Source organism: Marmota flaviventris, chromosome 15, assembly GCF_047511675.1.
Source record: "Marmota flaviventris isolate mMarFla1 chromosome 15, mMarFla1.hap1, whole genome shotgun sequence".
NCBI lineage: Eukaryota > Metazoa > Chordata > Mammalia > Rodentia > Sciuridae > Marmota > Marmota flaviventris.
This window is the reverse complement of record NC_092512.1, coordinates 9,800,120-9,824,696: the sequence shown is the minus strand read 5'-3', so window position 1 is coordinate 9,824,696 and position 24,577 is coordinate 9,800,120. Positions and strand designations below refer to the sequence as shown.

The 24,577-nt window shown below is 47.8% G+C and overlaps 1 protein-coding gene across 1 annotated transcript in view; it reads right to left on the bottom strand.

Moving 5' to 3' along the window:
* The window catches only part of Kcnq3 (potassium voltage-gated channel subfamily Q member 3), a 290,879-nt gene that overhangs the window by 32,047 nt on the left and 234,255 nt on the right, over positions 1 to 24,577 (bottom strand). Inside the window, exons 2-4 of the mRNA XM_027949261.2 lie at positions 10,532 to 10,622; positions 9,570 to 9,696; positions 3,961 to 4,133 (exon numbers count right to left, since the gene is read on the bottom strand). Of these exons, the coding sequence (XP_027805062.2) occupies positions 3,961 to 4,133; positions 9,570 to 9,696; positions 10,532 to 10,622 (391 nt within the window). The remainder of the gene's footprint in view (positions 1 to 3,960; positions 4,134 to 9,569; positions 9,697 to 10,531; positions 10,623 to 24,577) is intronic.

Below are 24,577 nucleotides of genomic sequence, written 5' to 3'. Positions count from 1 at the left end.
CTGGAGTTATGGATTTATCAGCTCTGTGACTGGGAAAACCAGTCATTCACCTGCTCTGACCTTCACCTCCCATCACAGTAGAATGAGATCAGGAATAGGGACATCATTCCCATCATTCATTAATGGAATGGATATGTGGTTCCAGTAGGAGAGGACGACTTCTGTTCATAGTCACCTTGATATCATAGCTCATGAGACAGCGAGAGGTCAAGACGGACTGGCCACTCTCTCACAGAGAAGGCTCAGGATTGAATTCCATGCAGGACTGACAAAACCAGGATACATCTCAATACTGTGAGGAAATCTGTGGCCAGGAAGAGCTAGTATGGCACAGTGGACAGCCCTCTGAATAGACCTGCCACCCAGTTACCATGTGACCCTGGGCAAATTATCCCCCACTGCCCGACCTTAGAATTCTCACTTTTAGATTGAAGATACTGGACCATAGGGACCCTGAAAGTGACATGTGTACCACTGGTAAATTCAGATAAGTGGATTTTATGTGAAATGGTTCTGCATTGATTTAGAACATATGAAAAATGAGCATAAATAATATATGAACTCGTGACTTCATGGTTCTTGTCACATGATAGACCAGGTAAATGGGGAAGGAGACAAGGAGTCAGTTGGTTTGAAGGGAAATGTTGAGTGACAGAGAAAACAGCACAGAGAGGTGGCGGAGACCAGCACCGCACTGGAGACCGTCCTGAGTGCTCCTCCAGCTTCAGCCTCCTTTATTTCTCTCATCCCCTCCCAAGGCCAAGGCTTAGCACGGGAGGCTGGATGGGAGGAAGGCCAAGGTGACTGGCAAATGCAGTCTGGAGGGAAGCCTACTTCTGCTGAGTCAGGGCAAGTCACCCTCTTGCTGTCCTCCCACGTCAGCTGCCTTCTGCTGCCTGACCTCCCCACCCCCACCCCGGAGGTGGGGCCAAATGACAAGCCTCACATCATCTTCGACTCATGTCACCTCCCTCATGAAATGTTCTGGGAGGCTTGCTCCCCCAGCTGGAGCTCCTTCCCCCTCCACTTGCCCTCAGCAGCCTGCATCTCTGATGCGCGGCACGCTATCTGGAGCATCACTGCTCACTGCACCCCCTGAGTTCAGCCGAGAGCAAGAGGGGATGGGGGGCAGCCCAGCAGCGAACTCCTGATGGGAGTTCTAGAAGGCAAGGGTTAGGTGGATGCTGCCTCCTTGGGGGCTGTCTGAATGTGGCCTCTTGCCTTGTAGAATGCAGTTCCCGTGTCTATGTGTTTTCTTACTCCCTGGCTCCCAAATGCAAGTCAGAAGTTTCATCTGCGCCTGACTAAAGAAACAGCTGTCTGCTCACGGGGGCTCAGATAAGCTGGAGGTGCAGGATTATTAAGAGATGGTACAATGGCTGCCAATGAGGAGTGAAATGGGTCCCCATTCTGTGCTTCGCGGCCGTTTGCAACACTATTTGAGGCAATCCTGACTTGACACAATTTTTGCCAGCAGTTTTGTGGCAGAATCATTCCTTTCATGTGCCGAGGCTCCCCGCAGTCAGGCTGGGAGTAAGGACTGGTGTCCAGCCAATGTGGGGAAGTGAAGGGGGCAAGTCCCTTCTTGTCCCTTACAGTCATTTTGCAGGATGCACCAGACCCTTTTCCCCCTGCCTCAGTTTCTCAAGGCTTCATTCTCACGATAGATCAGGTCTACCCAACGTATGGCAGACACTGCAAACACAAGATGTAGGTGTCTTCTGCTGGACAACAGTGACCTCAGGACTTATTTGTTCTGAGAGCAAGTCCTGGCCTATCCTAACTAGTGAGAGCATCACCTTTAAAGGTTTTGACCTGTGGAACATAGTCCTCCCACCTTTCATCTCTGAGCGTCCAGAGGAGTCAAGCCCAGAGCTAATGGATGGATGAGGAAACAAGATCAGCACGTGCTTGTCCCCTTAGAAAGAGCTTCCTCTCTGCTCTGACAGCCCAGGCCTTCACCAGTACTCACAACGCACACTTTGGGGCATGGGAAGAGCTTGGTAAACCAAGGTCTGTGAGCAGGCAGCTCTACTCCAGAGCCTTTGCCAGCCCCGGGAAGGAGATCCTGCTTCAATGGAAGGGTCTGGCTTCAGGGTGGGCCCACCTTCCTCAGGAATCATATCACAAACATCCAAGGTTGCTGGTAATCACACGGTAAATAGTTAGCAGACACTGGGCATCTATCCTAGTCTTAAGGAAAGCAGGGCCAGGACCCCAAGCCAGAAGTTTTTATCACCAATTTCCACCAGAGCTGTCAATCAACTGGGCCCCATGAGTACTAGATTATGACTGAGCCCAGGAGGGTGGAGTGAACATGTCCTCTGAGAAAAGATAAACTGGAGGTCAGGAGGAAGACAGAAAACTCTGTAAAGAAAACTGTCACCTCACCAAGTCTTGTGGACAGAGGTGGCACAGACAGGGAATAAAAAACACTTATGGCAAGAAATGGCGTTCTAAGGTGGAGGGACCTACGTGTTTTACGTTTTTATTTAAAGCAACGCAAACAGTTGTGTGTTGCATAATGATGCTTCATTCAACAAGGGACCCAGTTGAATTTGCTCTAAGCTTGTATTTGGTCTACTATAAGATACCATCTCGTGGGAAACCACGCCCCAGTGTATCTGGGTGCATATCTGAGATGTAGGACCCAGGAGCTGTGTGTTGTGGAGTCTTGAAGTTGGAGGCAGCTTGGTCACGGTGATGTAAGAAAAGCTCTGAATTCCCTTAGTATTGAATTGCCCAGGTTCACTGCCTCAGGCCCAGTTTCCCAGAAACACAACCTAAGACAGGGATTTGGGTACATGTGATTTATCTGCATGTGACTACTAACTGGGAGGTTATAGGGTCCCTTGGAAAGGGGTGCCCACTATGGTTGGCACAAAAGACTCAGCGAAGGAGGTGGCTTTGAATTTATGTCCTTAAAGAATGCCTGTCCTGGGGTCCCTCCCTCTGCTCTCTCCTGCACTGGCCTCCCTAGGATATTTCCTGCTAAGCTGAGACAGAGGCTTTCTCTCATTCCCCCAGGGTCAGCTCAGCAGCCAGATTAAAGCAGAGTGGTTCTGGAGGCTTGGGTTAACGATAGGAAGAAAACCCAGGGATTGCCATGAAGCCAGAGAATTGCTTGGCTTCCAAGCCTGAGCAGTTTGGAAGCCTAGGCACGTGGCACTCTGGAAGGAGACCACACTGAGTCCACCCCTACCATTTTCTGGCCTCTCATAGAGATGTGAGCTTACAGAGACAGCAGTGAATTCTTGGATATGGCTCAGGAAAGGCACTGTCTGGGATTGTGTCCCACTGTGTGATCTTGAGCAAGTTGCTTCTTCTTTCTGCATCTGCTTCCTCATTGGTGAAATGGGGGAATGAGAGCGTCAGGCTCATGGGGTGGCTAGTCCATTTCCCACACTGTGTTCTGGGCACTGTGCTTTGGGCTTTACGTAGTGAGAGAAGCTGCATGACTTCTCTGGCTGGGTATGTTGTAAATGCTCCTCCTGTGTCAATTCACATCATCCTCACACCAACCATATGGCGAATTATCATTCCTACTTTATAAATGCAGGACCCAAGACCTAAAGTGGTTACAAAAACATCCCCCAAGTCCCACAGGTAGAGTTGGTTTCCAGACCATCCTGTGTGACTTCCGACCTTTCCCTCCCACCACATCTGCCCTGTGTGAGTTCATCTCTCCTTCTCCAACGTCTGGAGCACAAGCATTAGAAATGAGGAAACTGAGGGCCAAAGGGGGATGAGTGATGAAGCCAATGGAGGAGCTGAGAGCTAAGCCCAGGTCTCCCTGCTTCTCTGGACCACATCTGCACATATCCCTCGTGCTCCCGGTCATCATCATCCATGGTGGCAGAAGGACCCAACCCTGAGAACACTGTAAGGGAGAGGATGTCATGGAAAGGCAGAGTTGGGTGAGAAGCCCATGGAATCATGTGACTTCTCTCTGGCACTTACTTTGCTGTGGGCGCAGATGGCCGAGCCCAGGAGCTTCCAGGTGCCACCCCTTCGGTCCATCCGCAGCATGCGCAGGATCTGCAGGAAGCGCAGGCTTCGCAGGGAGGTGGCCAGGACATTGCCCTGGTTTCCCACAGCAACCACTGGCACAGAGGCGATCAGCACGAAGATGTCTAGGGAAGAGGACAGTGAGAGTGGCAGAGAACAGGTCAGGTAAAGGCACAGCCATCTCCTGATGCTGCCTGCTGGGGCAGATGCACATGTGCCCCGCAGGGCTGGGCTCAGAGCTGCTGCATTCAGTCTGGACTTCAAGCACACATGGAAAACAGTATTTTCTGTGATGCATGATCAAGCAGATGCCCTGTGCATGAGCCAGCCCAAGGCCACACTGCTAGACTAGTCGAATCGGGATTGGAAACAGGCCTCCAACACTGTTCTAGATCCCGGAGCAGGGATTTGCCAAGGCCTGCAGGGTGGCAGTTGAGACTCACTCTCAGGTGAACTGGGGAGAAGAGGGGATCAGGGACACTCAGGCTACAGAGGTGAAGCCTGAAGCTCAGCCACTGTTCCCCCAAAACATCCCTGAGACTGGAACTTGGGTGCAAGTAATCTGTTGGGAGATGATCCCAGGAAGCCTCAGTGATAGGAGAGGGAGACGGGAGAAGGAGAAATGTACAAGTGAGGAGTGCTATCAGGGTCCCTGCTGGGTCCTTGGAGCCATAGGAAGAACACCTTGCAAATTCATCCATCTGGACAGTGAGAAGCTGGCACATTAGTCCTTTGACGCTTGTCCCTGCTGGTGGAGGGTCAACCCGGGGTTGTCAGCACCTGCGCACTTCTGAGCCGCATTAGTCCACTGATCTCCCGGTGTTTCAGGGTATATTGTGGAAATTGAGGCCCACCCAGGGGGCAGATGTTTGTATCATGGAAATGTCCACCACAGGCATTGCCGGAATTAGAGGTGGGCCAAGGGGACGAAGCACTTGTAAAAAAGCCCCAAGCTCTTGGAATCAGACAGTCCAGCACAAAAGACAGGGGCCTGATCCCTCTCTGTTTCCTTCAGGGACACCCAACACTCCCACCAATGATCTCCCCACCATCCTGCAGAGGGTTGGCAAACTAAGGGGGCCTCATGGTCAAGTACATTTGGGAAAGACTCTTTGGAAGTCGAGTTGTTACTGAAGGATTCTCAGTGTCTTTAGTACGCTAATATGCACTGTGGGATTTTAACTATACAAACGAAGCTCAGCCTTTCCAAAAGGTACTTTTCCCCAGTAAGCTTGGTGATAAGTTTAATGGGTCTCAAAATTCTTTGACAGGTGTTTCGTCAAGTTGTTTTCTGTTACAAGTACTGATTTTAAAAAACTAATACCTTAAAACTGCCACACACACAAAACCCCAATAGTCTGCAAATATCCTCCTTTCCTTTTGAAAGTTTTGTGTTGTTTTAACCAATCTTCTACTATAAAGCTTAAATGACCAACTGAGACACACAGTTCTGGGACCTCTGATCAAGCCTGAGGTGCCAGGTGCTGGAGATATTTGAACTTCTGAGCTTTCTGGGCAGACTTGGTGACATCGCCACTCCCGGCAGCCTTCTCGTCCACTGCTCTGATGCCACTTCAGCAGCTGCCTTGTGCCAAGCACAGCAAACATAACCTACAGGAGGATAATCAGAGACACTCTCAACATGCATGAGCTTATTGATGGTGTCATCATGAGATTTTAAGAATTTAGGACCATCTTCCAGCTTCTTGCCAGAACAGTGACCAACCTTCTCTTTCAGCTCAGCAAAAACTTGCAAGCCGTGGGTTGTCTGGCAGCCCAGGACAGGACACAGCCAGTGCTGATGTGTCCCGGATGGCTTGGGATAATCATCTGGGCAGTGAAGACAGCTGCTTCCACTGGTGGGTCATCTTTGCAATCACCAGCAACATTTCTGTGACAAATGTGTGACAGACATGTACTTGACGCTGAAGCCCACCCTGGCTCCAGGAGGAGCTTCCCTCAAAGCTTCATGGTCATTCAACACACTTTATTTCAGTTGTGACACTGATAGGAGCAAGGGGACTACCATGCTGGGTTTGAGAACACCAGTCTCTGCCCGGACCCCTGGGACAGTGCTAATCCCACCAATCTTGTAGACATTCTGGAGGGTGGGGGCAAGGGCTCCTCAGTTGGATGAGTTGCTGCTGGTGGATGTAATCCAGAGCTTCCCCCCAGTGGGGTTCTACTGGCATTGCCACCTTTATGGGTGGCTTTCCATCCGTTCCCTGTGCTCCAGGAAGACATCACCGTTCCAACCAGAAATGGGCATGAGTGCCACTGTGTGTCAGCTTGCAGTCAGTTTTCTTAAGGTAGGTGTGACTTCCTTAGCAATTTCCTCATCTCTCTTCTGGCTGCAGGTGGCTATTGGAAACCATTTTGTTAACACCAACAGTTAGTTCTTTCTCATCTGGTGTTTAAGCCAGAAGAGCTCGATCACAGGTCAGCCCACTCTTGGAGATTCGAGCTTCAAATTCACCTACTCCAGCAGCAACAACCTGGACAGCACCGTCAGCCCAAGATGTGCCTGCAGCCTGGTCTTTGATGGGCTCCGTGTCCTGGGGTATCAATGACAGTTACCTAGATGCTCTTCCGTTTCCACAGGGAGATGCCAATTGTGGTACCACACTCACGCTCAGCTTTCAGCTTCTCCACAACCCAGGCACACTTGCAGGTGCTCTTTCCCATCCACAACCTCCTTCCCAGACTTTTCAATGGTTCTACTGAGGATCCCACCGTATTTATAGATGAAATGGTCAGTAGCAGTGGTCTTGCCATACTCCATGCATGAATCCAATAGTGACGGTGTTGAGAGGAGTCTTTTCCTTTCTCTTTTTAACTTTGATTTAAGGGTGGTTTTCATGAAACAAGATCTGGCAGAAAACTTATTGCAGGAAGAAAAACTCCCAAAGGATTTTGACTATAGAGCTATTTTTCAAAAGAGCATTCAAGGAACACACAGGATTTCAAGGAACACACTCAAAGAAATGCTTGTCCACTGAAGTCTGAGCTCCTTAAGCTGCTGGCTCCTGAGAATCTTCTGGAAGCATGCATGGTTTGCTGAGTACACTGCACTCTTTCATACCTCCACAAGTTTATATGTTCTGGTCTCAGTTTGTGACATGATCAATTCTCAATTCAAATCTGATGTGCTTTTTTACTGTATCCAGGGAACCCCTAGACACACCTGTCATCTGGGAAAACTGAGAGGGCAAGCATCAGGGTTCTGATAAGTCTGCATAACTGCTCAAGCTTCTCAGTTTACCTGTACAAAAAATCCACTTATAATATTCATAGAAAAACAAAATATGTTATGTGCATGTAGGAATATGGCATTAAGAATCCCACTTCATGACCAATGTAATTCTGCAACCTGTACACTCAGAAAAATGAGAAATATATCCCATCTGATTCAAATGTATGATATGTTAAGATCATTGTACTGTCATGTGTAATTAATTAAAACAAATAAAAAAAGAAAGCTCTGTCTGAGAAGAAATGTTAAAAAAAAAGAATCCCACTACTATGTACAATTATGATGCACGAGTAAAAAACAAATTAAAAAAAGAAAGAAAGAAAGAAAAACAAAACCCACACCTGCAGTAAATGCTGCAGTCTGTGATGCTTGGTGAGGAGGGAATATCTGACTCAGAAGGAGTATCTACACCCAAAGTGACCAGCTCTGAGGCTTCCATGATTATGAAGGCCACCACTTCCCTGGAATATAACCGCACTCTTGTCAAGCACACAGAGAAAAGCAACATTTGCTACCAGGGCCACATCGTGGAAGTAGCTGAGATGAGTCAGGTGGAAAAGAGGCCAGCAAGGACGACAGTGCTGAGGCCCAGCCGCGTGTCTCCATGGAGATGGAGCGGGCAGGGTGGCCTGGATCCCTGTGTGTGCAGCCCACCTCAAGGCAGTGGAGACAGCTACATGGGAAATTGCCTGTTCTGGAAGTTTCTGGGTTCCCTGTGCCAGGGTGTCTTGAACTTGGCAGGAATTTGAATTTGAGCGTGGTCACAAAGCTGCCCCACCACACAATGCAAACACGCAGGACTCCAGCCAGCACTGCCGGTCACTGCAGAGAGGAGAGTCGGCTGAACTCTGCTGCACTCACAGAAGACACAGAAGGAAGAAGAGACGGAAGAAGGGAAGGCAGGTGGGAGGAGATATGGAAAGAGGGCAAAGAGGGAGAAGAAAAAATACAGAAAGCAGAGTAGCTAAAGAGCCTCCAAAACTGTGCTCACACACAAGACACACCTACTTATGCTCAAAATTCTGCAGAACAAAACAAAACAAGAAAAAACAACCAAACTCTCCTCAGCAGCAGGTCAGCATAAGGTGAGTGGCTGAGAAGGTCCTTGATGCAGCAGGAGAGATCTGGCCCCTAGGGCAAAGGAACAGCCAGCTCTTCTCTGAGCGGCCCTGGTGCCTGGGGGCCTGGGTACAGTCCTGGAGTCACTGCTCGAAGAGGAGGTGGGGAAGGAGCCACATGCTCAGAAGATGTCACAGACTATGAGACTGAGAACACCAGTGTCCAGTGCTGCCAGGGTCACTCAGCACACCTGTCCTGGATGGGACAAGACTGAGGGACAGGAGCAGCATAGGAGGCTGGACCCAAATAACTGGACAGAGTCAGAGGAGCTAAGAGGGGGTGAAAGCCCTGATAGGTGAGGAGCACCTCGTCACTGGGATGGGCAAGCAGGGTCTGGGGGACTACTTCAAGGCTGCTGCAGGGGCCTGAGGGCCTCTGGGTGGATGCCTTGGAGTCCCTTCCATTGCTAACCCCCAATGATGCTGTCTCTTTAGCTCCCACCCTACCCCAGGGACAGGAAGCTCTACCACTCCTGGCTTTATACAGGGGGATTTTGCCCTGTCACAATGAGGCTCCTCACAGCATTTTCAGATGAAAACAAAGGTCATTGAGCTGTTCCACTATAAAAATAGTGCAGCCAGTAGGAAGGATCCTAGTGACAAGGCCTCTCAGAAGCAGCATTTGGATCGAGACACAGCAACATGGTGGTGGGGAGGGCAAGCAGGTGCTAGAGTCTTCTAGTCTTGTTGAGATGGAATCTGATGCTTACCACCTGTGAGACTGGAACATGCCTGGGATCTGTGAGCCTGTTCCCTCTGTGAGGTGGGGATAAGGTGGTCCTGCAGTAGCACATTCTCAGCCAGCAATGGTGTCCCTCCCCATTCCACCCAGACAGTCCGGAAGGTCCAGGCAATTTTCATTGTCATAGCAGGAGGGCTGCCAGCAGTCTAGGGACCAGGGATTTTCAACACCTGTCAACCTGCTGGCTCCTCCACAACAAGAGGAGTCCCCCACCCCAACCACTCACCACTGCCCTTTCCAGTTGACAGGAGGAGCAGCCCTGGAAGGTGGAACTTCAGCACAGGCAGGTTGATGCTATTCTGGGCATGGAGGCAGGTCAGCGGCTGGGCTGGCCTCCAGTGTGCTGCACTCACTCCCAGAAAAGCTGCTTAAAATATCCTTGGAGATGTAAAGCACGAAAAAGGGGCCTGAGTCCAGGCAACCCCTGGACTGGGGGATCAGGGCTTACCCAGCATGCACAGGGGCTTCCTGGCAAACTTCAGTCGTCCCCTCCAGCCTTTGTACCGACAGCAACATCCGGCGGCCCAGATCCTCAAAGCAAACTCGGCTCCAAAGATGAAAATAGCGAATGTTTCCTGCATGGAAGAGCATATGGAGAGGGCTGGGTGGCTGGGGACAGGTGTCCGGGCCAGTGTGTTCTGCTCTGCAGATCTGGAGGGCTGGGTTTCTGCCACCCCTGCTGGGCTTTGTGGTGGCAGTGGCTGGGGGTGGGGAGGGAGTCAAGGGTTGGTTCCCTCCATCATCTTTGGAGGGTTTCCTTCTTCATTCAGATGTGCTAACTGTCCCTGGCTCGTCCCTGGTTTTTTTTTTTTTTTTCTTTTTTTCCCTATGTTTCTTTTTGCAAAGAATCATTTTTTTTAAAAAAAAGTCCTTTTGAACATATTAAAAACCTTTAAAAAGTGAAGTTGGTTGAAGAAAGCCGTCTCAAAGAAACAGTCTACTAATCCTGCCCAGTGTCTGGCCCCTCTTGTTGCTAACTGTGGCCAATGTTGGCTAAGCCAGATTTTTAAGCCAGGTACCACCCCCAACTATTTCATATAATTTTCAAATTACATTTTGAGAAACCAAAGCAGAGGCCAGGGTAGGGTGAAGCATGCCTTTCTGTTAACTTTGGAGTAAGGGGAAGTTGTATTATAGAACTTAGAACATGTAATGGCCTTGGCTCTGACTCATCTGCTCTTATCTCTAATCTGGAATGGCCAATCTTTATCAGGAACACATGTGGGCCCATGGCGGCCTCATTAAGTGAGGGAAGCATGGTTTTGTTCTCAGGCCTGGACATGGCTGAGGACCTGGGGAGATACAGCCAGTCGGGCAGACCTGTACCAGGGGCAGCATCCTCCTCATTACTGTGGAAGTCCAACCAGAGGGCTCCACCCCAGAACAAAGTGGGGGTGCCGGCCATCTCACCAGCAGCAGGAGCCAGTCTCCGGAGACAGTTTCGTACTCCTTGAAGGTGGTCAGCACAGCCAGAATCAAGCACCCTAGGACAATCAGGAACCTAGAGGGAGGAAGGAGAGGAAGGAACCTTTAGTCGTGGGGGGCTGTGCACGGAGATGGGGAAAGAAGTCACCCGGATGAAGGCACAGTCCCACTGGACAGCGTTCTGTGCTCTCTCCATTATCCCACCTAATCCCCAGAGAAATCTGCGGGACAGATAGGAATTCCTGTCCTAGTTAGAGAAAGCTAGATGAAGTATGGTTCAACAAGGTGCATGTGTTCACTTGACCGCTAGCTAGCAGAATCAGTCACTTAGAAGTCAAACCAGCCCTCCCAGCAGTGGGGGGGCTGCAGAATCCCAAAAGACCAAAAATTATCGCTGTTTTTTTAAATCAACAAGAACATGAATAAGTTAGCACGTCCAGTATATATACGGCTCTGATCTTAAAGTATATGGAAATTCTTCCTTGTATGAAGAAAACACTCTTTTCAAAGATAAATTCAGAGAAGGCTGTGTCCTCATGTTCGAGTACTATTCCTTTTTACAGTCAATGGCTGTAGAAAACCTCTTTCAATTGGCGAGGGGCAGAGGGTTTTCGACTTGTGTTTGAAATGCTGGAAAGAATAGGAATTAGCACACTGAGGGCTGCTCAAAGTGGTCCCTTAAAATTCCTACAGAGGTCATCTGGTCCTTGCTCTCACCTCAGACTAAAGCAAACCCCTGAGACAGAGACAGAGAATGCTTCGTTGCTTTAGCAAATAAAAATGGCCTTTCCTCCTCCAGATGTGGACTAGTCTGGCTCCACAGTCAGTTCCTGGTTCCTGGGGTATCTGACAGAGAATGGACAAGCTAGGACCCTGGGGTGAAGCCTGATGGTGTCTCACATACTCTAAGTGCTCCTACTCCAGACATCTGCTCTCTGTCCTGTTCATGGCTAATTCTACCCATGCTTCTCGGTTTGCTCATTTATTCATTGAATCTGTATATGGCAGAGATTGGGAGCACAGCTGGAATTCGCTGATGAATGAGCTGGATCTGCTTTCAGGAGCTCACAATCCGGATAAGCAGAAGACTGCCTCATGCTATAAGAGCAAGAAACTTGATAACAGGAAGCATGAAAATATCTGCCTTTCGCTTTGGCTGGGACCCAAATCCTGGCTGGTCCTTGGTGATCCCAGTCACATGTTTCAGTCATTAAACTTGCTAATCTTCAGACCTGAATATTTATGTTTCCAGCTCTTCCTAGGAACCTGAGATTTCCAAACTTCTATGTCTGGCCATTTTACTTGAAATTTGTGACTCTAATCCATCCTGGAATCTGCCTATCCTGAATCCCAAACCTTCTTCTCAGGTGATGGTGGTGATGATGGTGATGATGGTGATGATAATGGTGGTAATGTTAGTGATGATGGTGGTGATGGTGGTGATAGTGATGATGGTGATGATGAGGGACAACTCCCATTACTGCCCTTCGGTGAGCACCTTCCACCTGCCACTTTGCATGTATCAGTTCATCACCCTTACAACAACCTCCCAGGGCAGATATGACCATTAACATGCTGAAGGATTTTTCAGAACAAGATCTTCTAAAAGTTTAAGTTCTGGGTCCTATGATGTAAGCCAGCAACCACTAGGCTTTGTCCTCAGTTGGCATTGAACATGGAGCTGGAGTCCTTGGCTGAGTCAGTGTGTGGGTGAAAGGGACAATTGTGTCCCAAAGTGATCCTGTTTAGCAGAAGTAGGAGCCTTAGCCAGACTCTGAGACTCTTGCCACCCCACGTACTTGGTGTGCGTGTCAATATGGGGGAGATTCTACAAGAAGCATGCATGGTGTGCACAATTTCAGCTGATGCCAGGACTTGCGCCTTTGCATAGCCGTCCCTCCCCCTTGGTGCAAGTGGCTCACTCCTGACAACAGCATGGCAATGGCGGAGGAAGTCACTCCTCTACTTGGGTTTTGTTACATGGTGAAAGTATAGAGATAGTTGCGCCTGTGACTGTTGCACAGGGTACAAGACTGTTTCACAGACAGGAGCCAGGGACTCTCGCTGGCCGTGAGCTGCTATGTCATGAAGGACCTATGAGGGCTTGAGAAAAGGAGCTGTGGGGGATTCTGGAACCCAAGAGCACCCCCAGCTGCTGACCAGCATGAACATGTGACTGTCCTGCAGGGCCAGCCATCACGAGAACCTGGAAGATAGTCACAAGGTCCAGAAAGGATCAGCCCAGACCACATGCTGATTGCTGGGTTGTGGGACCCTGAGCACAGGATGCAGTTAAGTCACAAATGGACTCCTGACACTTGGAAGTTCTGAGATAAAGACATGTGTGTTGTTATAAGCCAGCAAGTAGTGGCAATTTGTTAGGCAGTGATAGAAAATGAACACACTGTGGAATGGAAATCTGTGCCAGGGGTGTCCGGGTTTATAGAGCGTGGTGATTCATGCCATGGAACGGCTGCATTTACTTGCTTGGTCTGTTAGACTTCTCTCCTGGAGAGCAGAGACTGCCGGCTCCTCTCCATAGTCCAGTGACCAGCTCAGAGCTGGCACTTAATAAGAACACATAAGTGCTTAGGGAAAGGGCTGAAGCAGCAACGGAGGTCAGCAACTGCCCTCTCGTTGGAATTAAGGACAAGGATATAGGGAGGGCCTGGAGAGACAGGCAGAATACTAGAGTTTCTGGGCCAAGTGAAGAGTTTGCATTTTTCTCTGCAAGACATCTTTAATACCTAGCTACCTCTCTGGATTAAGTGTCTATATATAGTAAGTCCCCCCATCTGAGGTTTCGCTTTGTGTGGTTTCAGTTACTCACGGTCAGCTGTGGTCTGAAAATATTCACTGAAAAATTCCAACAATAAGCAATTTATAAGTTCTAAGTAATTTTTTCACAATATAGTATTCTAATTGTTCTATTATTAAGTATTGCTTTTAATCTCTTACTGTACCTAATTTAGATCTTAAACTTGACCACAGGTATGGAGTATGCATAGGAAAAAAAATAGCGTATATTGAGTTTGGTACTATTCATCTTTCAGGCACTCACAGAACATCTCTAAGGTACCACTTAGAGAGAACAGGAGACTAGAGTGTGTCCACATCTGCATCTACATGTATCTGCAGAAAGTTCTCTGAAGGACTGGTTACAAGGCTGTTGTTGCTGGCTGACCAGAGACGAGGAAGGCTCAGGTGGAGAGATAACAACAGCCTCCTGATGTTCTCAGTGGGATTTGTGACTAAAGGGATGTGAAGGCCAAACAGGGAGACACCAGGAAGGCCTCAGGGCTGGGGAAAGTGTGAAGGACCACTGTTCAAAGATGGCAGGAGGATGGGCAACGGCTAGCACAATAGCAAAGACAAGCAACAACCTGTGGACCTGCGGAGTCTGAGATCCAGGTGGAAGTCTCCATCAGGCTGATCAAAATCTAAGTCTAAAGCTCAGAGGAGATGTCAGGGCAGAAGTTGCAACAACACCAAGCTTTAATAACTTGATGCTTGGATAATTCAGACTTCACCAACCACCAAAGAGATTTCAATCATGTACCAGGGAGCTACAGAACAAGACTTCAGCCAGCAGGGGGCAGCAACCACCAGGCAGAGCTCTGCCCGTTCTGCACCTTTCCAGTAACCTCCGGCTCTGCTGAGATGAGAGAACCATCAATTTATAAAGCTCCAGTCATCAAGGAAGCCCTCCTATCCCGAGAAGGGGAAAACCTCCTTTTTTTTGTGCAAAATTCAATATGTCCTTAAAATAGGAGCTCAATTTCAGATGGAGCACATGTCTGTGTGCCAACAGAAGCCAGCTGGGTCTCTGGACACTAAAGAGCCACTAGATGGCTAGCTGTGCTCCCCACTTCTCCTCCAGTCTTGGTGCTCTCTTCTGAGCCTCACCAGCTCTCCTTTTGCCCTCATCCCATTGGTTGCCTCTCTACATCCTTGGCCATTTCTCCACTGCCCTCCGTTGCTCTCCCTCTCCTGACGTCCTTTCCTCTCCCCCTCCTGCTTTCCTTCCCCCTTCCTCTCTTCCCTTCACTCCCCCTCCTCGGTCTTCTCCCTCACTTCTTCCTGTGACCTGCAGGCCCTGCAGGGTTTGTGGTCCACACTCCCGAGGGGAGCCACCAGCTGCCCTTGTTTCCTGGCTGTCTTTGCAACTGCTGCCAGTCAGGGTCAGTGGTCTTGGACACACCCTTAAATCGGACACCTCCTGATCCATGCTCTCCTCAAACTCTGCCATCTTCCAACCAGGAAAAGGCAGAGGAGGGCTGGGGGAACTGCTACCAGGAGGCCTTTATTCCTGCACATGGTTCCGAGGTGCAAGGTAAGGGACTCCTGATGAGACCCTGTGCATCCTGCCTAAGCCCCTCCATGTCAGATCTCTGCCCAGCAGCAGGTAAATAAGGAAGGTTCAGGCAGCTTCTATAGACATACAGGTGAGCAAGGAACCACAGGGGCATCTGGACATCCCCACTGCCCTCTCCTCAGCCATGCCAGTCATCTTCTGCAGGCAACAAAGCAGGGCCCGCTGGGAAGAGACAGTGAACTGTGATGTGCCCCTCACAGGCTGCATTCACACCATGACAAAGACAGGAGCCTAGCATTTGTGGCCATTTCTTCCATATGCCGTTTCCTCTTCTCCTGAGAGCAGCACTGAGAGGCAGGGCACAGCCATCTTTATATATATATATAACACAGTAGATGAGCACTCTACTGACTACTGAAGAGCCACGACCCCAGCCCCACCGCCATCTTTTATTTGCATCACCATTTCAGGCAGCAGGGCAGGGTCACCAAGGGAGAGAAGGGCCCTGTGCTGGGAGTTGGCAACAGCGTGTCCCCAGGTATCTGCATTGGAGGCGGTTTGGTCAGAGCCCATGTGGGGGCAGCCTGGATACTCCCGGGTCAGCAGGCAGAGGACCATGGCCTCCCCTCCTCTCCTTCCTCTCTGGCTTCCCAGGTGAGGGGGAGCTCCATTGGATTCCCAGAGACACCTGATACTCCTGCTCTGGTTGCTGTTGTTTCTGAGCGGCTGTCCTGACATCTGTAGCCCATACGAGCTCCTACAGACTGAAGGAGTAGGCAACGGCTGCCCTGTGGACCCGCTTCTTAGACTCCTTGCCTGTCTGCCTTGACATGGGCCCACATGGGACATTCTCCCCAGCCAGGAGAAGGCAGACTGAATTTTCTATCAAAGCAAGTGCTGCTGACATCTTAGGTAGCCATGCCTGTCCTGACCCGAGGCACCACCGTTGATCCTGGCCCTGGAGAAGACAGCACAACCCCAACCAGCAGAGAATGACCTCAGAGCACATGAGGATGCTATTGGTCCCCAACCAAAATGCCTCCCAGTATATCACCCACTGTGTGCCAGGGATTTCTTCCATTGCTTGCTTTTAGTTTCACATATTTGTGAAATGTTTCACTTAATGGAATGTCTCCCAGGTCTATCCATGCTGTCATAAAGGCTAGTATTGCATGCTTTTTAGGGTTGAATAGTATTCCATCTGTAACAAAAACAAAAGTAGACAGATGGGATTACATCAAACTGAAAAGCTTCTGCACAGCGAAGGAAACAATCAACAGAGTAAAGAGACAGCCAACAGAATAGGAGAAAATATTTACAAAATATACATCTGATAAAGAGCAATATTCATAATTCTTTAACATATAAGGAACACAAAAAACTCAACAGCAAAAAAAAATTAAATGGGCTATATTTTTGAATAGACATTTCTCAAAAAAAAAAAAAAAAAAAAGCCATACAAATGGCCAACAGGGATTTCTATAAATCACTTCCCCAAAATAATGTTTGAGTCACCCAGATCAGGGCTGACAAATCATTTTTATCTTGCAAACCCACTGGTATGGATTAACTAAGGCTCCCAGAATACAGCGCTGTGTTGAAAAGAATTTAGATTGCTGCCAACTTAGCTGGGGAAGTGCTGTTATCCATTAGCGATGTCTGTTACAGAAGCAGGAAAGGACTGAGGAGTTGCCATCCCCTTGGACCAGGAATGAGCTAAAGTCACTTTTCAGTTTTCTTTCCCTGACTTGGCTCATGCCAAGCTCCCCATGAATGTCCATTAACTAAAGCTCCTTGTGAACTTCCATTTACTCGAAATTTTGAGGGACTTTAAGAAAGACTTGTTCTTTTTCTCTTCATCTTTTAAAAAGGAAATTTGTGAATTTGTGCTCCAGAGGTCTGAGCGATTTGCTAGTGGCCACAAAACGGTTCTTTGCAGAGCTAGAGTGAAACCCTGGTCTCCTGGCTCCCAGCCTGGTACATCTCCACTGTGCCGCTCTCTGCTTTGTCTTTGGGGAAAAGAAAGAATCAGTTATGGACATTACTACCGTTGTTTCAGCTGCTTGCAATATGTGCCTTTCTATTGGATCCCACCAACCTCAGGTCCAAATGTGAAAGACAGAACACCAGGGTCATTCAGAGAAAGTAAACAAAATGAGGTATTTGCTTCCTCTTTAGAGAGCTGACCTACATTTTGCTTATTTAACATTTGTCCATTTTCTCTGCCCAGATATGCTGTGTGCCTATTTACCTGAGGTGCATAACAGCTGTAAACTAGGTCATCAGATGCCAGGCAGTTCCTGTTTCTCCATCCCACCAGTCTGAGAAAAAGTTCATGGAAAATTTTAGTGATCATTCCCATCTCTTAATCCTATCTTAAAAGTTACAAACTCACAACTTGAGGAACATGAGAGGTGAATAAAGACCCGTTGGTGAGAGGTTGAATTTCAGGGTCAGCAAAGTAACACAGAGTTTAGCTAAGCTGTGGCAGGCTTCTGAGTGTCCCAGAAGAGGACCTTTAGAGCCACTTCACCCTCGTGGCTGGAAAGAGGCAAGGAATGTGGCAGGTCAACAGAAAAGAGCCCAGGAGGAGGCGTTGGCCACTCTACTTCCAGTGGATCAGCATGTGTCTTTCTGTGTCACATTTCTGAGCAGAGGTATCTGACTGTGCCAACCCCTGTTTAAATGCAGCTGTAGCTTTCTCATGCACTAGAGGAGAATGTCCCAGCAGTTTTGGAAGGCAAACCAGGCTTGCCCAGGTCAGATCACATTGTGGCAGAATGGATGAAAAGTGAGAGCTAACTAGGCTCTGCCTATGAGGGACTCGCTTTAGATCCAAAGACATAAATAGTTTGGTAGCCAATATAGAAAATGCTATTCCATGCAGAGAGTAACCGAAATAGAACTGAGGTGGCTAGAGTAACATCATTCTCTAAAATAGACACAAAGACAAAAATTGCAACCAGAGAGACAAAGGAATCATTATATATTGATAAACCGTCCATTCATTAAGAAGATACAACAATTATAAACATATGTGCACTCAACCACAGAGCTCCAAAATACACTACACTTCATTTCTAGGTTCACCTCTCCATTCTTTCTCCCTCTAGTCACACGAAACGTACAACTTAATCAAAACATGGCAGGTCCTCCAAAAATCTCTTCACTCCTCATCACACATTTTCTTTCTCTTATCCAATGAACACACCCTTTCTCCTCTTTAAGATGCAGCTCAAATATCACCTCCTTTATTATGACTTCTTCTCCCCCTTCTTTCCTTCTTCCTTCCTCCCTCCCTTTCTTCCAATTATATGCCAGGAAGTCAGGGCCAGCAGTTCCTGTCTCTCAAGAGCTAACAGCTCATCTCTTGCTTCCCAAACTAAGTGATGGAGCACCTTCTAAGCATCACCCAGGATTTTTTTCTTATTTTCTCTTAACACTCACCCAGGCTGTGACATTCACTTCCCTCTCTGAGCTCTGGCTTTCAACAATGAACAGATCTCATTGTGTCTTGCCTTCAGAGCTTACCTCTCATAGGATGATTTGATGAGCAAGGGTCCCACACTTTTCCTCTTGAGGTCGCAGTGCCTAGTCCAAGGGATTAACTCTACCCTTCATATTCCCAGCCCTGCTCTTTACTTTCTTCAGGAGCTTGAAGGAAGTTCTTTCCTCTCCCCAGGCCTCAGTGTCTACATCTGGGAGACGAGGAATTGATGGGAATGGTCCCAGAGGGCCTTCAGGGCTGTTATTATGGGTTCAGGCTTTCAGCCAATAACCCTGGTGGGAGGGTCTAGAAAGGTTCCCAAGGAGGAATAGACCTGAGTTCAGATCTCAGCTCTGCCACTTACCTGTGGGGGATTATTTCCTCATCTATAACTGGGAATGACAGTAGCATCTAATTCAGGGTGAAGAGTGAGACCATGCTCTTGGACTACACAGTGCCATGTGGGACAAGCTTTCAGACCTGATTTGCGTTAGCCACTGCAGGAATGACTCTGAGCTGGGCTGGGCCAAGTCAATGACTGTCCCAGGTGGATGATGGAATCTCCTGCTTTTCATCAGACCCAGGAATCCTTATTTAAAATGGGCAAATAAACTAGAATTAAATAAGATTTATAAGACAGTACCTCAGTTCCAACACACACTCTCCATCCCACCAGTCAGAATCACATTTGGCTATTTCTAAAGAGTGTCTTATCAGCAGTCTAGATCTGCCTAGACTTCTATAAGCAGGCTGTATTTCTGGAGGGTGGAAACTTCTGGCTGGAGATGGGTTATCAGCCTTTGCCAGGAGCTCTGCTCCATGCCTCCATTGTCTTCCACTCCACCAATGCCATCAGCTAGAAGACAGGGCAGTTCCATCAATGGTCCTGCCCACACCCTCTCCAGCGGCCCTTCTCATCTGATGCTTCCTGACAACAACCATGGGGTCCAAGCTCTGGTCCTGTCTTGAGGGCTAGAGACAGGAACCATTAGCTAGGTGTTTCCTGTTCCTCAGAATCCCTGGGCCAGGTTGAGTGTGCAAGTCTAGTGGAAAGCACGAAGCAAGTGGAGACAGACCATCTCCAGATGTGTCCTCTCTGTTCCCCGACACAGGCCACATCTTTTATGTATCCTGGGATGCTGAGGTCACTTTGCCCCAGTGGTACTCAGCTCTTGGCTTTCAGCATTCTTTCTGAGTATCAGCCTCTGGACTAGAGGCCAGGCTAGTAGATGCCACAAAGAGACATGAGGCTATGTTTTAAGTACCTTCTTCAGGGTGCAAGTACATACCATGTTCCCATGATAACTCAATGGCAAAAGGAAAAAGAGTAAAGAAAGGTTCTAGAGTCTAGATGTGGCAAGTCGGCCTTCTGAAGACCCTTAGAGATTCTTGCTTCCCTGGGGTAATTCCTTCTGCTCTAAAGTGGCTGGAGCCTGCAACATGTTGTAGCCAATAGAATCCAGTAAATATGAGTTGAGTCACTTCTGTGATCAGGTTGAAAGATCATGACTTCCATCTTGCTGTGAGCTCTCTCTTTTTCTTGTTGGCTTGATGAAGCGAGTTGCTATATTGGGGAAGGTCAATGGCACAGGACCAAACACGGCCTTTGGTCAACAGTCAGCAAGGAGCTAACACTCAGCCCAACAGCCATCAAAGGTAGGTTCTTCCAATTGCCATAAGAGGGTCTTAGAGAGAAGCTTCCCCAGTGGGGTCTTCTGATGAGACCCAAGCCTAGGCTAGCACTATAACTATAGCCTCTGAGAAGCTGAGTAGAGTCCAGAAGCCTAGCCTGGACTCCTGATTCACAGAAAGTGCCAGATACTAAGACCCTGTGTGCTGACCCACTGTGTGTTAAGCTCCTGTGTGTTGATCCTCTGTGTGTTGAGCCACTGTGTCTTAAGCCACTGTATCTTAAGCCCCTCTGTATTGAACCCCCGTGTGTTGAAACCCCGTGTGTTGAGCCCCTGTGTGTTAAGGCACTGTGTGTTGAGCCCCTGTGTGTTGAGATCAACAGGCTGCTGTATGTAACTAATGCTAGCTTGCCCGGATCTGGTTCCTGGCTCCCCACTTAGCAACCAGATGAGCTAAAAACCTCGATGTCTTTTCTATAAGACAGGAGTGACAAATCCAGGGATCCTTGCTAGCAAATTATTCTCATCTCTGCCTTTGCAGTAGGAAATTGCAAAGAGCAGCAAAAATCTTCACAACCCAAAACTGTTTCCCTAAGGAGGTCTCCATGCCAGCGTCCTAGAGAAGGGAAGAGTAGTCTCCATCTTGGCCACGCTGTGGATAGTCAGGGTCAGCCTCTGCCTCAACAGCAGGGTCAACATCCAATAGCATGATGTGAGCCACTCTCAAAATAGAGAGGCCGAGCGGATGAAGCAGGCAGGATTTCAAGAAGCTGATGGAAATGATGAGGGGGAACTGCTCTGGGTACAACAGAACCATGAGCAAGTGACACTCTTGCAGGAATCATTGAAGACAAAACAACTGATACTTTAAAGGCCTGGAATCTTATACAACACTTGCCCCCAAATGTAGGGGAAAATGAAATGTGAAGTTACATAATTTTGGCATTAAAATGTATTCCCAAGTTAGCCCAGGATTCAGTCTTTGCTGGTTCTAAAATAATCCAGTTGCAATTACAACTTGAATGTTGTTAATTCTGAGACACAATAAGCACATTTGTATTTTGATTACTTCTTGAGGTAAAGTAATAATCTGATATGTTTGCTATTCCTGCCTGGTATGAAGAAGTTGTCTTCATTTTCTATAAATCCCCTTTGAGTGGATTTTCACCAACCGACCGTGGAATGAAATTGCCCTTTAAACCTACCTCATGGGAAATTCAGGTGGATTAAGAGGGATACATTTTAAAATGTCAACATGTAAAAGTGCCCAGAATTCCAAAAAATAGTGTGCACTTAACTTTTTTTCCCTTTGCTTCACATGATATTCCTTGAAAGTCCTCCAAAAGTTGACTTAAAGAGTAAAGAGAAAAGAAAAATTGTCTATACAAACACCCACGTTCCTGAAATATGGAAAGAACATCCTAGCTACAAATCAGAATGAACAAATCTTTATCAATTTCCACATCTGTGCCTACATTTACATCTGTATTATATCCACATCCACCTATGTTTCCACAGAAGTGTAAGGAAGATGCAGGTTTCAACCATTTAAATCAAGAGTTAGAAAACTACAGCCCTCAGGCCAAATCTGGCCCCATGCCTGCTTTGTAAATAAAGTTTTATTACACCACAGCCACACCCATTTGTTAGTGCACATTCCATGGCTGCTCTTTATTTTTATGGGGCAGGAGCAGAACCCAGTAGTTGCAACAGCGACCTTCTGGCCCACAGCACTTAGGCTTGCAGTAATTTCCATCTGGCTCTTTAAGAAAAAGCTTGACAACCCCTGGTGTAAACCAAGAGTTCAGGGAAGTTCAATCAGCATCAGGAATTTTCCTTGCCTAATGCTGTACAGGAAAACAATACATAAAACTTCAGTGTCGGAACACTTAAGATGATTAGAGGGATAAAATAGAGACATATCCACATTTCTGGAGTTCTCTCAAGAAAGTATAAATTATGAATACAAATCAGAAGGAGGCCTGCAGTTTAAGCTCCTATAGCTTCATGGTGGATCTACTTCTGGAAGCATCCATTTGGGTTTAGTGACACGTTACCATGCACTTCTTCTTGAGGCCCTATCTTCTCACTGATGGTTTTTAAGTAAGCCAACAGCCTCACTTGGACACTGTTACTGCCCCAGGTGTGTGTTTTGGGGGTGGCACTAACTAGTGTGACTTCAGCCTTTGAAGCAATTTTTTTTCATGACTTGACCAAACATCATGGGCAGCTCCTCTCAGGGAAGGGCTTGGCCCTGGAGCTGGACACATCAATGTCTCAAGTCCAGCCTCCTCATTGGGTTTCTGGCTCCTCATCTGTAGCATGGAGTGAAGTGCCTACCTTGCAAGAGGACCCAGAGAGATAATGGATATAAAATCCTTACTGGCAGCAGTAGGCACTCAGGCGATGGCACTTGCCCTCCAGTTTGCTGACTAAGGCATGCCCACTTACAAATTATTTATAACTGGGAGCATAAATTCAGGAGGCAGAGAGGGAATGAGTTTAAATTTTGATGGCACTATTTATTGTTTTGTGACCTTGGGTAAGCACCTTAACCTCTCTGATCCTCCAATCTCTTGCATTTATTATGGGGACAATTATATAACCTCATAGAGTTGTTGTGAGGCCTAAAGACACCTCAATTTCTTCAACTATAAAATAGGGATACTGAAAAGTTTAGGCTAGTTCTTGATCAACATTAGCAATCACTATTATTATGAATGTAATTGTTATTTTTTATTGCTACCTGAAACAGTGCCTGGGAATGTGTAAATTCTGGAGAACTGAAATCAACTGTCATTATTATAACCCATTTGGACTTTATCAAGCATATGTCATCTTTGGAGAGCTCTCCCAAGACACTGGGGTCGTATTTCATTGTCTTTCACACACCATCAACTGTAAGACACACCATCATTGCACCAACTCCTGAGAAAAGGAATCGGCCAATTAAATTATGACAGCCATGATTGCATTTCACCCCCTCATGTTATACATGTTAAACTGGGGAAAGTATGTGGCTTTGAATTGATGAAACAGAGGTAAGTAGAGGTGACCTAGAATCAAGTCCTTCTGGACAAACCCTTAGAAGAAGACAGGGTGTTACAAGGCGGCCCCAGGCACATCATTCTGTGTGTGGGGTGGGCTGGAAGTGAATCTCATGTCTTCCAAAACTAAGAAGTCCCATGGACTCAAGAATGGTTCATGTGGCCCGTAGATTTCTCCTTACCCCCCCACCCCGTTCCCATGCCACAGCTGGGCACCCTGCCCCACCACAGCACTCTTGATCTATTATCTAGTTATGTCTATTTTCTTTTGAAATACTGCCTCATGCCTGGTCTACCACTGTCATTTGTGTCATAAATCGTCCATCAGGCCCCAACTGATCTCCAGTGCCCCCCCAACTCTTGCCCCTCCAACCATCTGCCAGGCCCAGATTTCCCAGCCTCCTTCCTGTTACGTGGCAGCCTCTGTTCACCTGATGTCTGGCTCACATTGCTTCCCTCATCTCCCTGCCTCCTTGCTCCTCACCCTGCACCCCCATACACCTTAAGTTTCCTGTCACTTGGGGAACTTGGTTTCTTGGAAAGTAGAGGGTCTTGGGAGTCAGGCAGATCCAGGGTAAAAATCAGGATCAGGTTTCTAGCCATGTGCATGTGGCCACATTGTCTGGCCTCTGGGAACCCTGGTCTCCTTATTATTGAACCAGGTCAATGAAATACCTGAGTAAACATGTCCGGAGGGCCTTTATCCCAGAGCGAGGGAAGAGTGAACAGCAATTGGTAACTTTCAGACCCCTTCCCATAGTGCATAAGCCTGGAGAGAAGACCTTGCCCATTTCCTTTGTCATCTTTCAATCATGGTGACATGAGTGTCACCCAATAAAACCTCCACCACATGCACAGCACAATCCAAGAAAAAACACAGCTTTTCTTCTGTGTCCATCTGGGAAAGCTGATCCTGAAGGCTGAACAAAATCAAAGATGCCTGAGTTCATTTCCACACAGCCTGCTCTGGCCAGGCCTTGTTTATTGGCTTTTCATAATTTCCTCAGGACAGACGTGTTCCGGGACACGGTGTACCAGAGAACTGCAGGGAGTTGTGCGGCCCTCAAGGAGGAAGATCACCAGCAGGTGCTGGCTCCTCTTTGTTGAAAGAGTCTGCCTGACATTACAGGGGCGAAAGCAAAGGTCTTTTTAAAAATCCATAAGCAGCAAATCAAAGTCCAGCCAACTTGGTAAACAAAGTGTTCTGAGTCTCCACACCCTGGGTGGTGCTTGCTGAGGTCAGAGACCATCCTTCCGTGGATACCCACTTGGCCATCAGAATGGTGCTGAGCCTGGAAAAATTGTTTGACTTAACGGACAGGGCAGAGCATCTACTATGGACATTAACGAAGAACTGACTGTGTACCAGGCACTGGACTGAGGCAGGTACACTAGCGGAATGAGTATGAATTCCAGAATCAAAGACTGCATGTGATTTGCATCTTTCCTCTTCAAGTTTTGTGACCCAGGCAAAGATAATAATTTCTTAACCTTTGCTTTCTCAGTTGAAAATGGGCAATAGCAACGTCCACTGCATGAGACTGTGGGAGA